Source organism: Ascidiella aspersa, chromosome 8 (assembly GCF_963924565.1).
Source record: "Ascidiella aspersa chromosome 8, kaAscAspe10.2, whole genome shotgun sequence".
In the NCBI taxonomy this organism is placed as follows: domain Eukaryota; kingdom Metazoa; phylum Chordata; class Ascidiacea; order Phlebobranchia; family Ascidiidae; genus Ascidiella; species Ascidiella aspersa.
Genome location: NC_139454.1, coordinates 2192440 through 2207008, shown reverse-complemented (window position 1 = coordinate 2207008; position 14569 = coordinate 2192440). Strand labels below are relative to the sequence as shown.

Here is a 14569-nt window from a genome sequence, read left to right as displayed (position 1 = left end):
TTCGGTGATTCCCCCATGGCTTTACGCATGATCAAGTTATTTGACTTACACTGTTTTAAAAATGCCTACTGATCGTCAATTGCTATTACCAATCTGTTTAACTGAATCGTTGTTGTACCTCTGGTGGTTGACCATAACTGCCTAACTTGCTATTTTGACAACGTGGGTGTAGGATTTGCAATAGTTTTTAACCTGGGAATTTAAACAATTTAAAGCAACTCACAATATTTGGATTAGGGTGTCGGTTGTAGTGTTTGGGTGAGGTAGGGTCAAGTATTATTAATTAATAATATTGCTTGACCCCCCTGACCCAAACGCTATTAACCCTAAACCCAAATAATGTTTGTTGTGGTAGGATTCTAGACTAATGTCGGATGTTGTAACTTACTGAGGTACAAAAGATTAAAATCGTTTTTTCAGCCTTCCTTTATACGCCTTTAATTATTCTATTTTATAATATTTAAAGTAATTTTATTAAATGCAAAGTTTTTAACCTTGGTTCTCCAATTAGAGAAAGAATTTGTAAATCAGGCTGAAGAGCAACATTTCAAATAAATTTTTGCTAGATATAGCAATCAAACCACTAAGCTTGCTATTTTTTACAGACTGTATATGTCCATTAAAGGACAATAAGCCATGCACTTGCCAGATGCCATTACTAGTCTTGGGGACAACCCATACTTCGGGGCTGGATTTGGTCTTTTCTCGCTCGGCATGGTTGCAACGATAGCAAGGAAGGGGGCAGTTGTTTCTACCCAAGTACTTCGAAGGTACATGATGACCACCCTGGAGATACCGGTGTCCGATCACAGCTACAACTGGATGCTTCAGTGGATTGCAAGAAGGCCTGACATGAGTTGCCATTTGAGTGTTCAAACTCAGTTTCAAAAGCTTCACAGCGGTAAGGTAAACACTGGTTTTAATTTTACGCCTTGTCCTGGGACACATTACATTTGGTACCGGAGACTGCCTATTAAAATTGAACGAGTCCGAGAAAAACAGATGATTGATCAAAACCACCATGTCCCTTATGAAACAGTCACGCTGACAACTCTGGGAAGAAATAAAGCATTGTTCAACCAAATCCTGTACGAAGCCAGAGAAGACGCCCTTCTCCTAAATGAAAACATGACGCTCATTTTCAAACCAATTGGAATAGAGTGGAGACAATTTGGAAACCCGCAGCGCCGTCGGCCACTTAGCTCTGTGAAGCTGCGGCAAGGTCAGAGCGAAGCTATTCTTCAGGACGTAAACAAGTTTTTGAGGTCACAACAGTGGTACGTTGATAGAGGGATACCACACAGAAGAGGTTATTTGCTTCATGGTCCACCAGGATGCGGTAAAACTAGTTTTATCACTGCACTGGCTGGCGAACTGGAGTACAGCATATCTGTGTTAAACGTCGGCGATTGGACACTTTCAGATGACAGGCTTTTGCATTTCATTGTGTCTGCTCCTCCACAAAGCATTATCCTACTTGAGGACATTGACGCTGCTTTTGTGGATAGAAGCACTCCAGATAAGCGCTACGAAGGCATGAACCATGTCACACTAAGTGGACTCCTTAACGCATTAGACGGCGTTGTTTCCTCGGATGGCAGGATTGTCTTTATGACGACAAACCACATTGAAAGACTTGATGCTGCGCTTTTAAGGCCAGGCAGAGTTGACGTTAAAGAGCTGATCGATTATGCAACCAGCGATCAGGCAGTGCAAGCGTTCAAGCACTTTTACCCGGATTCGAAGCCGGAAACGGTGGCAAAGTTTGCCGAGAACTTCTCAAAGTGTGAAGGCAATATGTCTATGGCCCAAGTGCAGGCATATTTCATGCGTTATCGAAATGATGACTTTACTGCTACTGAAAAAGTTTCTCTAATTAAATCTCTTTAGCTTTCGACTTTCGAAATTGTTCTATTTATGCAACAGCTAAAGTTTATCTAAAAAATATAAGTGTATGGCGCATTAAGATCCAGAAAGTACATTTGGCAATTTTCCTTTTCAATATTTAGTTTCATGATACAAAATTAGTCAAGTTCTGTCTTAGTAGATTTTGTTTCAAAAACATAAAATCTTGACAAAAATTATACAGGAAAGTTGGTAATACCACAAAGATGCTACTTAAAATAATAACAGAAATAGCAGGTTTTACTAATAGTGTTTTTCTTCAAGTTTCTCGATGGTTTCAAATAAATTTTTATTTTACACTTTAATAATATTGCAAAAGATAGCTCGCAGTGGTGAACATTTTATCAGAAGCAATTGTTTAATTGATCGTTTCAGAAATCCAATCCGAGAGATTCGCAACCTGCAATAAAAGCATTCAAATTTAGGCACTTTTTGTAATAATTTAGAGACAAGATTAGAAAAAGTACAATAATATTGGTTTCAAGCCAAAATAATAAATAAGTAGCCTAATTTGTTACTCCAGTAAGGCATCTTTGAATGTTTTGCGTTGAATAGTTACATAAAAGATGTTACCTTTGTGTAAATGCCAGGCCTGTTTAGTTGTGCACAGGTGTTTGTTCCGTACGAAGTAATTCCGTGAAGGTAATAGAATCCATCGTCATGCAGACAAACCAAAGGCCCGCCAGAATCACCCTAAAAACAGAAAACATATTTCGCCATAGGATATATTTAAAGTTAATTCTTAATACACTATTTCAACATTTGAAAAACCCTTAAGAAATATCCCAACAACAGAAATATAGGAAACTCAAGTTAATATATTTCAAAAAAGATTTTCCCACAAACTATTCATCAGGTTGTTAATACTAATTCCATATAGACAGAAAAATGTGAAAAATTAAAGTTAATTTAGAAATTCAAGGAGATTGTCCAAAAAAATATTGAGAAGGTTATTACACTAATATGATGACGTCACAATACAAATAGTCTTCATAACTCTGTTATTTCGGTCCGAAAAATGTGAAAGTTAAATGGAGTCTAACTATACATTCAGTGCAAAACCGTTTAATTTTTAATTCAAGTGATACACTAGTTCTTTAATTAGGCCTTCACGGACCCCCTAAAGCTAGTTCACGGATCCCCAAGGGGTCCATGGACCCCAGTTTAAGAACCCCGGTTCTAAACTAATCTTTAGATAAAATGTTTTATACCAGAAACTTACTCTTATAATAATGGCGATTAATTATTTACTAAAAAATGATATGTTTTTGACCTAATAGAAATAAATTTAAACAACATATTGCTGTTTAAAATACCGCATTTGTGTCTTTGCATTGCCGACCACATGTTTTAATGCACATGTCAGTTATTAATTCAGTTTTATGCAGGACTATTTAAAAATGCTTAGTTTATTCTTAGTCATTTTCAAAAAGAACTATAAAAATGCACAACAGGACGCTGGTATTAAAAAAGTATTTTAACAGTTGAAATACAAGGTAAAAATAGTTGCAGAAAATTAACGAAGTGTGGACCATGTATTGCTCAGATTCACTTTTTTGTTATTTTGTAAACAACTTATGTGCAATTTAAATCGATTTTGACTACTTACGTCGCAGGAGTCTTCACCCACCACGCCCCCAGCACAGAACTTGGGGTCGCCCGGGGCCACCACTCTAAAGTTGTAGTCCATTGAGCCGGCGATTGTAAAACTCCTACACAGTATGTCGGGCGTAATCCGCACGTTAAGTTGCATCAGGATGTCGCTTCTTGCGTTGCTTGGTTGAGCTGGTAAAAGCAATTCAAAAAAGTTTAAATATAAGGACTTGAATCAAGTCATTGTTTTTAAGTTGCTTGACTCAATCCTATAAGCAAATTGACTAGCCTTGACTTGAGTCAGTTTCATTGATTACTTGACCTAAACTTCATTTGTGTAACTGGCTTGAACTGAATTAAAATGCTTTTAATACATATTTTTGCGTGCAGAATTAAATGTAAAAATCTTAACCGAATATTTGTTTATTTTCAAAATCAAACATTTTAGCCCGTTATTTTGTGCGCCTGAGACACACTTTAAATTTTTAAATAAATAATTTTATGACTTTTAGATTCTCGTGTATTAAATTTCTAAGCTAAATTGACAATCTTGAGCAATGTTGATTTATATTTAAAATTGTCTACTGTCAATCGTCAGGTTTCTTTAGTCATTCAAAGTACAATTGTTTGTGATTAAAAATTAGTTTTTTAATATCCCATTGTAAATATGTTACCTTTTTATTGTTTGTGGCCAAAACATTTTAAACTTTGGAACATAATGGTTGGAGGTTGTAGTAAGACGTAATAAGAATGTCAAAGCCCATACAGAATCAAAAAATGTTGAAAATGAATAAAGACTTATTCAAAACGTTCAAAATGATACCTACTTCTGTATGGACTTTGATATTCTAATTACATTTTAAACTTTGATTTAACATTCCATATTGCTAACCTTCTATTCCACATTATCTCTGAGGTTTTGTGTATTTTTCTAAGAAATTACTTCAAACCATGAAACTTTAAAACAAGGCATTTTGAAATCAAGTCGTTTGTGAAAATGGTCAAAGTCGTTTGTGAAATAACCTAAATCCAATTTAGGTCTTTTCAAATATCAGTTGCCCAAGTCAATTCCAAATCAAGTCATGCCGTAAAAATGTGAGCAATAACTGAACTAAAAAATAACAAAAAACGTTACATAAAGCAAGCAAATCGTTTAACATAGATAAATAGCTGTACTATGTAATAAAATGTTAAAGAAAAACACTTTATCTCAACCCAAATGATTTGACTCAATGAACTAAGTCAAGTCCAGTCATTTGTCCGAAATGACTTGCGTCATTTTGAGTGACTTCACTGTACTTAAGTTAAGCAATTGCCTCTTTTTACCTGTAAGGCCCCAGCCAAGTGTTGAACATAGTGCTCCCGCAAATGTTGGATCGGCTGCATTGTCTGTACGTGTTCCCATAGGCACAACACATACAGGCCGAACAAATTTGTTGAAAGAAACCGAAGCGTTCAGCTGCAAAGCATCATAAAAATGTAAAGTAATGATGCTGTTAAACAGAACAAGTCAGTTACAACTTACAAATAAGAGTCCAAGCCCTGACTAAAACATTTTTTGGGCTGAAATTCTATGCCAAAATAGGATGATATATATGCAAAAAACGACAATTTTTTTGGTAAATTCACTAAGTCGGCAATATTTCACGCTAAATAGATCTCTGGAGGAAAGGCAGTGGATTTCTGGGCATTAACTTACATGCAGCGCCACTAGCACAAAACAAGCATTTAAATTTCAAAGTCAATAGCTTCATTTTACAAAAAAAAAAACATTTAAATTAATAAAGCGCATCAGTCAAATTAAGTTGTTTACTCCAAATAAGTGTAGCCCAGTCAAGTCATTAACATTAAAAAACAAAAAGAACATATCATGGTGTTTTTACCTTCAAAAGTGCTATGTCATTGTTGTAACGTTGTGAATCGTAATTGTTTGTCTTGATTTCAATCACGTCTCGGAAAACTTCCCTCCCAGTTGTTCTGCTGATTGTATGTTCTCCCAATATAACACCATACAGAAGGGGGTCGACCCTTTAAACAGTTATTTCCATTTAAAAAAATATAAATACATATATGTATATATATATATTTAGAATTGCCACACAATTTTATGAATAGAAAAATCAAAGAATTTTCTAAGACAATTTATAGCTTTTTTAAATTTCATCATAGGGTTTTAAAATACCTTCAAATAGAATTGATGGCAACCCTGATAACTATTTTCTACAACAAAGAGTAACAAAAACAAGCACAGATTAAATAAGTGGGCACTGGTTGGTCTGAAATCCTGCCACATTTTATCCGGGTGTTATATTGCTAACATTATTTGGGTAAAGGTGTGAGTTAGCATTTGGGTTCGGGTCAAGTATTACTAGTATATTTCTTCTTCCATATTTATATCTTCCTTGCATTTTCAAAAAAGTGGTGGGATTGTAGACCAGTGTCAAGAAATGTATAGAACTAATAAAGATACCAAGGAAGTAACAAAGATTATAAATATGAAACAAGTTCACTGCCAGACTGGAAAGTGAGGCCGGGTAACACTAATTTACGGAATGATGAATGGTCGGAATGCTTACATTATTATTATTAAATATAATAACACTTGACCCACCTTCACCCAAACGCTAACCCCCACCCTAACCCAAATATTGTGCGTTGGTTTAATAATTGTTTTAAAGGGGTAACACTTAGATTAGTGAGCGTTCCGACCATTCATTATTCCGTAAATTAGTATTACCGGGTGAGGCCTGGGTTTCCGTTCGGCCGCGGTCATATCCGCGCATTTCATGTAAAATCAACGTAAAACGTGGTCAGCCGCGAAAAATCGCTCAAACGAGCAACATTTTTGTCGCGCCAACGGGTTTTAGTATAGTACTCCATTTTCATATGGATAACGTTATTACAGCCGCGCAATTTTAAGCTGCAAAATCGTCTCCCCCGCGCAAAATCCAAAGTTTCCAATGTGGGTTCACTGTAATAGCATTGCAGAATGCAGATTAAATACAATATATTTTTCCAAATATAACTCGAAAAAGTTTGTACGTAGTTTGACCATTAACAAGCGAAAATAGTCAAATGTTTACCTTTTTGTATGATGAAGTGCAAGTAATTTGTTTTTAATGTTTGCTGGTAGTATGAAGCACGTGATCGGAGTTCACTGACGCGTGACCAACACCCAAAGCGAGCGGTATTGGCTTTTCGGAATCGATTTTACTCTATTCGCCGCTAAATTACCGCATTTAATCACCTCGTAATGATATCGTGTGTACTGAGCTTTAATTAACCGTGAAAAAACTCAACGAGCAACATATCAACTGAATGAAGTGACTCAAATGCTAACTTATTTAGTAGGAATTTAATATTGTTTTGAAAAAGTCTGATTGCTGGCTAAGTTAGGTTGCTTTAAATAATGCGTAAAATATCTGACCGATATCTTGTTTACTTCCGCAGATTTTACACCAGGGGTCGGCAACATTGTAATTCATCCGGCCCGCCGCCTCTTTGACCAAATAGGCACGAGTACACTTCAAATACGTTTCGACTATTTAAACTACGAGTGCAAAAAAAGTTCGCGAATGATCTTTATACATACGGTTTGTTTACGTTTTGATGCCGCTTTTAAACTGGATCAGCGCTTCTTTACCGTTGCGGCGTGGCAGGCTGCCAAGTGCGTCGTAAAAAAATTAAAATATGGAAAACGTATTCAAAAATATTAGACATATAGCTTAATAATAAATTGCAAAGCCAAAAAGGTCGAGTAGATCGACAGCATCTTAATTAAGACGTTTCGACACGAGCTTGTATCATCTTCAGTTGACATCAACAGATCTACTCGACCTTTTTGGCTTTGCAATTTATTATCAAGCTACATTACAGATCCGTGCATAGTGTGCCAAAATTAGACATATAGTTTTATCATTGTTTTATTTTCGGCAATGTAACAAAAACTTGCAATAAATTTAAAAGAAATGCCGGTATACCAAAAAAACAAACAAATCGCGCTCGTTACGCTCGCCAGATCTGCCCTGACTTAAAAAGGTTAAAAAACACTGAACCGGGATTACCTATTAATGCCATTGCGTTTCCTCAAAGTAATTTTATCACACTTTTCATTAGTGGTATGGATGACGACGTGTGGACTCAAATTTTAAAGCAAACATACGCCTTTCTTTGGCGCTTTGCACCAACATTTCACTGCCTTCTTAAATGTTAAACACGTTTTAAGTGCAAAAAAATCCGATACCCGCTTGATTTACAGTTGTTCCAGCATGAAAATAACACAATTCTTAGTTACCATTTTTTGCGGCCCGCAGAGACTTCTAAGTTTGGTTTTGGATCGCGACTAGAAAAAGGTTGCCGACCCCTGTATAAAATTTCGAGCTACATGCGTAGGCCTACTTCTCGTTGGTACAAAATATCAGGATTTTTTCGGGAATAAAATATAAAATATATGACAGCCTTAATACATTTGTGCTTACGTAATTAAGCAATGGGCGGCCGTGACAACCCAAAGATGGTTTAATAAAGATGCCCCGCAAATTCCACCCTTAAGAAAGCCCTTATCCTTCTCGTAGATGTAGGCCATCCAAGGCCAATCTCCGTCAATAGCAGTTGATCCACCTGAGTAGAACAAAAATGGCGGCCGATTTACTGGCAGTCGTTTGTTAGTTGGTGATTGTTATTTGCGACAATGCGCTATACCTACTTTGCAACAAGGGTTACTTTTTAATAAAAATACGGGTAAATATAATGCTTAAAAATTACGGCTGGCTATTTGTGTTGGATTGCATTTTATTTACTGCTGTGGAAAGAATAATACCACGAAATATAATTTCAAAATATACCGGTATATATTTTACAAGCTTAATGTCAACAGTAAATCTACGCTACCGATAGGTCGTCTTTTGGAACGATATGTTCTCTTTTTTAAAGAGAAAAAAGGGTTTTCCAAGGACTCTGATAAATACATGAGACATTTTTGCATTTAGCGTTTTCCTGCATAGTCATCTTTCTTATGATTGTTTTTTTTGGAACAAGTTAACAGAACACCAAATATTCGCGGCCTATAGATCTGGCAATAAATTTGTCATTTTTGCGTCATTTTTACCGTTACTTTTGCAACATATGCCCAGTGCTATCCAAAAATTTTATTAAATAATTTAAACGTTAAATTCTAATTTTAATGTTGTTAATTTTCAAACATTGCATTTTATATTTGGGCTATACGGCACTTATGTTAGCAATTTTAGCAAAACTTTAATGAGTGCGAGCCCAAAACCACAGAACCACTGGGCTTAAGTTATACAAATTTTCATCTTGTATTGTATTATTTTAGTTCGCACATTTTCAACGTTGGGAATTTCCAAGTTGTAGGCCTACGGCGGTGGAAGATTTCACACCAGACAACGCGATTTACACATGCACTATTTAGGCTTGAATCGACATGACATTGTCAAATAGTTCAACTGTACTTTGCACAAAATCAAATGCGTCGAACTCGACTTTTAAATTTGTTGGAAACCAGGACTAAAGATTGTAATAAATTAATAAATGTCTTTGACCAAGTCTTACAATGGCCGGATTGCTATAAACACCACTGTATTAAGGGTGTCGAATACATTTGTTCCTATACCCTATATATTATAAAAATATGTACGTTCAATTCTATAACAAATTACAATATTATTCTTGTCAAAGAGGCAAACTTGATCACATTTAAAAGTTCAAATGTATTTTTACTGATTAGGACGCCGAAGTTTTCTTTAGCGTAACAAAATGTTTAGTTACCAGTTGTTACAGTTACTGATTTGCGATAAATTTTATCATTAAAAATTTTGCGATAAAAAGCCAAATCGCCTATGCTTAGCAACGATTTAAAACCGGAACTGCAGGAGTAGCGCGACAACGTCTTGGTATCGAGCTTAACCCGATATTTATCGGAAATATTTAGTATTAATACCAGGTGTTCTTAATGTTGGAGAAGGATAGAGGGAATGGGGTTGAGTAGGCAAGTTTTAGGGCAGGGATCCCCAACCTTTTTACGATCTCGTGCCACTTGGACGCTCTGTACTGCCACGCGTACCACTTCTTGAAGAACAACTAGTTCGAATCATCATTTTTATCTATTTTTAGCTTACAACTCGCATTATTCAACGCTATTTGTAGCTTAGGCTATAATACAGTAGATGATATCTATCAAGAGCAACTATTTGACATAATTAACGCCCACTGTTCCCCACTCCTTGTTGACAATTGTCATGACCTGTATTTCGAAGATTGCATTGTTTTGAAACAAGAGGAATAGTTACGTAACAATAAGAGTTGTCTTCGGGGATTTATTTATGTAAACAAAACCAGATAAACAAAATATAAAGTTGTAAATTAAGATTTTGTCAAAAAAACAGAAGCTACTCGCGTACCACCTGAAAAACCTTCGCGTACCACAGGTTGGTAACCCCTGTTTTAGGGGGTCCATGAAAGCCTAATTAAAATCTTGGGATTTTATTAAATTAAAAAAAAGAAAGGAAAAAAAGTTCCCCCCCTTGAAAGGGACTTGTTATTTTTTACAAATGACTTGACTGGAACTTAAGCCATTCAAAAATGACTTGTTAACAACACCGGTGTACACCAAACGCACGTGGCAATGTCAGTCAGTTTTTTTTTTACAAGTTCAATCGCTGAAATCTGAGAAACCGGCTAAGCGCTCAGAAAAAAGCCCGTTACGTACAAACGGTCGAACCTAGCCCGAGGCAATAACGGTTGCTTGCTGCCAAAACTCCGTAAACATACAATGAACGTCCTTACCTATAATCCTCCCATCAATTACACCTGATATTAACGGTCCAAGAGCAGGGCCTGAAAAACAAAATGTAAAGTTTTGGTAAAATGCAGGGAAGAGATTAAACAATAATAATAATCGACGGTACGACGAAAATAGTGCTTGTAGGCTAAGTGTCCGATTCCACTAGATCAAGATAGTATGTTGGGTTTACTTTTACTATCAATTTTGCTACAGGCCAAAACAAACGCAATTTATCGTACACAAAAGAATAAGGTCAATTTCGGCTGATGGCAATATTTGTACCCTGAAGTCTAGCCATGTAACAAGGCACATTTCAGGATTTCAAACTGCTTTGCTGTATAACAGAGAGCAAATATTTTTTTTTTAAACAGCGGATTTCTGAAGTGCTTTTTTAATGGCGTCCATTCAGGAGGTCAGCTGACCTGAAGAGAGCAAATTGTTCAGCCATTCAACCGACAGTTTATCTCCGTAAGAATAAATAATATGACACCAAAAACAAAAACTAAAACAACCAACCTAGTATGTTTTAAAATAAATTGCTTACAACTCCAAGTCTCAATCAGGTAATTTCAATATAGTTTGCATGAGTCACAAGATGAACGACTTATTTTAAAGTTCTCTCATCGTTAGATAATGATTACATTTAATCCGTTTAAACATCTGAAAAAAGGCTGAAAGATTGAAACTATGTCGAAAGTAATTAGGAATCTCCCGCAGACAATAAAATGTAAAAGATTCGAAATTAGGAAACTGATGATGCTTTTCACGAGGCGAAATATATTTCTGTAAAATTTTAAGAAATGATTTCATGTTTTATTCCTGTTTTTATGAAGGCTCTTGAGCCTACATCATGTTGGTTGAAAGTCATTTGCCGTGAAAAGAGGCTAATAGTCAGCTTGAAAAGCCTGATACAAAGTACACGTTTTCAACCATAATTTCGTGCTATAGCGCAAACTCACTAAATATTCAGGCAAAAACTACACGATTGCTTTTTGAAGTTCGTAACAAGATAACTACTACAAGGCAGCTTATCCAAAAAAGGCCAGTGTTTCTCAACCACGGGTCGCGACTCAAATTTGCCTTTTGATTTGTTTGGGTCGCAAACTGCAGTACTTCACGTGGTTAGGTTCTTTGAGATTGTTTCTGAGCAAGATTTCTCTAAAATTTGTAAAACTGCTGGAAAAATACGAAAACATGGCTCGTATTAATTAAATTACAATTCGTTAATGACATTCGTCTAATATTTTTTACTTATAAAAAGTCCGCTGAAGAGAAATTGGTCGCCAAAGCTTCGCTGTTGGTGTTACGCTTAGTGTTCAGATCGCCGCGAAAAAAGGTTGAGAAACACTGATATAAGCTCCAGGCAAGGGGTTCTTAAACTGGGGTCCATGGACCCCTTGGTCGTACGTGAACTAGTTTTAGGGGGTCTATAAAGGCCTAATTGATATGTAAGTCTATATTTAAGGACCGAAATCAGCAGATTTATGAAAGTCAATTTATGACGTCATTTTAAACTGTTTTCCCTACCGTGGTTTTTAGGGGTTTGCGGTAAAAAAAAGTTCAAGAACCCCTACTCTAGGCGAAGCAAATGAAAAGTAATAATTACTCAGATTTGGTTTTCCTTTGATTCCACAGGCCTCTGTGAAGGGCGTGGTGGTTTGCATGAACATGGTGGAGGTTGGTGGTTCAACTGTTGGCTCAGGGATGTCATAGTAGAAGAAAAAACCAAGCAGAATCACCGACCCACCGATTACCGTCCAACCAGTGAATATCCAGGCACTACCTTGAACCATTTTTTGTTAGTGGACGATTATAGTCTGCGATTTGCCTGAATTCTTAAAAAAAGCACATAGTGTTGAAAATGATTGAAGCGTTAGGATTCGAAACGTTCACGAAAATGCCACCTACTTCTCTATCGGCTTTGATATTCGGTATACTTTTTAAATAGATTTTTTTGCAGGTTGTATTGTAAATAATGATATCTTGAATGAAAGTCTCCAAACTCAAAACGGGCATTTTTTTCACGTTTGCGGTGATTAATAGACAGACTGTCCGACACTTTGTCTAACCTTCCAAAAAGGCTATTGTATTTTTCTTTCGACAGTTCTGCTATTTTTTCTAATTTGAAGCGCCTCGGTCAAAGTGAAATTTATGAATGGAGCATTTTGACGTTTGTTATTAACTTACGCTTACTTGTTTTTTTTTATCTATTGACGATTAGGCCTTTTAGCCAAACAAAAAAAATTCAAATTGTCTTAGGTTAAGTCTTCCAGGCAAAACAGGACATTTTATCATTTGCTATAAACGTGGACAATTTTAGACCAGTGAGAGGGGCGATTATTTTTTTGACAATTTCGCCAATTTGTTCAATTTAGAAGCGCTTTAGAATTACCTACATTTCAACCATAAAATAATTTACCAATGTTTGTCAAAACCCAGTAAAAACGGAAACTTTGAGAAAGTTTTTTTAAGTATAAGTTGCACCTGTCATGTAACGGTTGGAGAAAAAGCAGCATAGGAAATCACTTAACTCTGTTCATACAACGGCTGCAGAAGCAAAACGCCCGCAGCAAATTAGCGACTGAATTTCGTCTGATTCTGCCTACGTAGTTTTACGTTTACCTGATTTGTCAATTACAGCAATGACATTAATTTGCTCTTATTCCGAACGTTTGACCTCGCTAGAAAGCTGCACTGAACAACTGAAACACGTCAACTGCCGAAAACGGACTGTATTCAACAAGTTTTTCTTGATTTGTAAAATTCTACAGCTGCTAAATCGAATTTTCCATCTGCCTGTAGTTAGTTGAGCTGCCTGGCACACTTTCCACACACAGCTACGACGCTGTATGGCAAAAGCGAAATCCTGGCGATTTGGAAAATCTATTTTGACCGAAGCGCCGTGACGTAGAAATGGCCGGAGGTTGAAAACTGGCAACTTGAGACGACTTGCTCGATGCGAAGGTTACGGCGAAAAATGACGCGTTTGGAAAACAGCTATTTTGGTCGGCAGCTCTTACGCACGCTGTAAACAGTAGATTCGTCAGCAGAGAGACAGGTTAATAGAAAGCGACGACAGGTCCGTCCCCATTGGTGGTAAAAATACATTGATACGGTTTAAATTTAATACGTGATTTAAGCCTTGATTAAACCCTAAAAATCTGATTTAAATATCTTGTCTGGTGATGTGTTTGTGGTAAATCTAAACTAAAATTTGCATTTCCGACATTACTTTTAGTTTGTACGACGCGCTAAATCCTCCTAAGGACCTCAATGTGAAAAAAGCAAGTCTAGCATTAAATCAGGTATTTTTTGTACTGCCAAGAAACTGTTGGAGTCAGTACAATTCTCTCAAACTTGAGTCCGTGGACCCCTTTGGGTTCCGCCAGGAAGTTTAAATGGGTCCGACTAACCTCTCCTATTTAATAGGCTGATAAATTGTATTAGTCAGAAATTCGCCATTATTTGGAGAAAGCATAGAATTCATCAAGCTAAAAAAGTTTGACAACCACCACTGTGCTAGTGTATTGTACAGGCTTTCAAGTTGGTATTTTGGATGTTGTGAAGTATTTGGTGCTAAAAACTAAACTAAACTTATGCTAAACTCTGAACCAGTGGTTCTCGACCATTTTTCTTTCGTGGCCCATTCATGTTGCAAAAAAATTATGTGGCCCAATAGTTTTATGAATGAAAAAACTGTAAAATGGGTTTAGAACAAAACACAGCAGAACATATCTCAAAACAGATTATTTATTTAACCGTGCATAAGTGAGATACTTGCGGCTGAACAATAAATTTACATTCCTTTTTAATTCCTCCCCAAGCCATTATTCCTGCAAAATTAAATATAGTGACACAAATGAAACTAAATCTAGCTTTTTTGGCTCACCTCAAATGTCCTTATGTCCCACCAGTGAGCTACAACCCACTGGTTGAGAACCGCTGCTCTAAACAAAATTGCGGTAGCCTATTTCATGCTATTAACATTAACTTTAAAACCTGTTTCAAATATAAAAAAAAAACTGAAATCATTTCTATAATTTTTTTATAGGTTTGCTCATTTTGTAACAATCTACGGAACTACAATTTTAAAGTTTGGAAATTATTCTTTAAGAAAAATGAAGTTTAATTGCGTAATGTTTTCTTTTGGGTAAAAAACACCTTAAACCTGTAATAAATGGTATCCTATCCAAATGCTAGAAAAAATTGTTCAACATCTAAATAAACGAAACGAAGATGTAAAACGGTTGGCTTTGGCTTATTTGTTCG

The 14569-nt window shown here is 36.2% G+C and overlaps 2 protein-coding genes across 2 annotated transcripts; one reads left to right on the top strand and one right to left on the bottom strand.

Annotated features, from left to right (window-relative positions):
- Nucleotides 1–615: 615 nt before the first annotated feature.
- On the top strand, nt 616–2297 carry LOC146134838 (mitochondrial chaperone BCS1-like). Its single transcript, XM_083395137.1, has one exon. The coding sequence runs from the start codon at nt 637–639 to the stop codon at nt 1888–1890; it is 1254 nt and encodes a 417-aa protein (XP_083251263.1). The 5' UTR covers nt 616–636; the 3' UTR covers nt 1891–2297.
- On the bottom strand, nt 2015–12093 carry LOC146134837 (chymotrypsinogen A-like). The gene is made up of 8 exons (XM_083395678.1): nt 11907–12093; nt 10303–10353; nt 7977–8118; nt 5382–5526; nt 4825–4957; nt 3515–3690; nt 2479–2598; nt 2015–2305 (listed from the first exon to the last, which is right to left on the bottom strand). The coding sequence occupies exons 1-8, from the start codon at nt 12091–12093 to the stop codon at nt 2264–2266; spliced, it is 996 nt and encodes a 331-aa protein (XP_083251804.1). The 3' UTR covers nt 2015–2263.
- Between the last annotated feature and the right edge of the window lie 2476 nt (nt 12094–14569).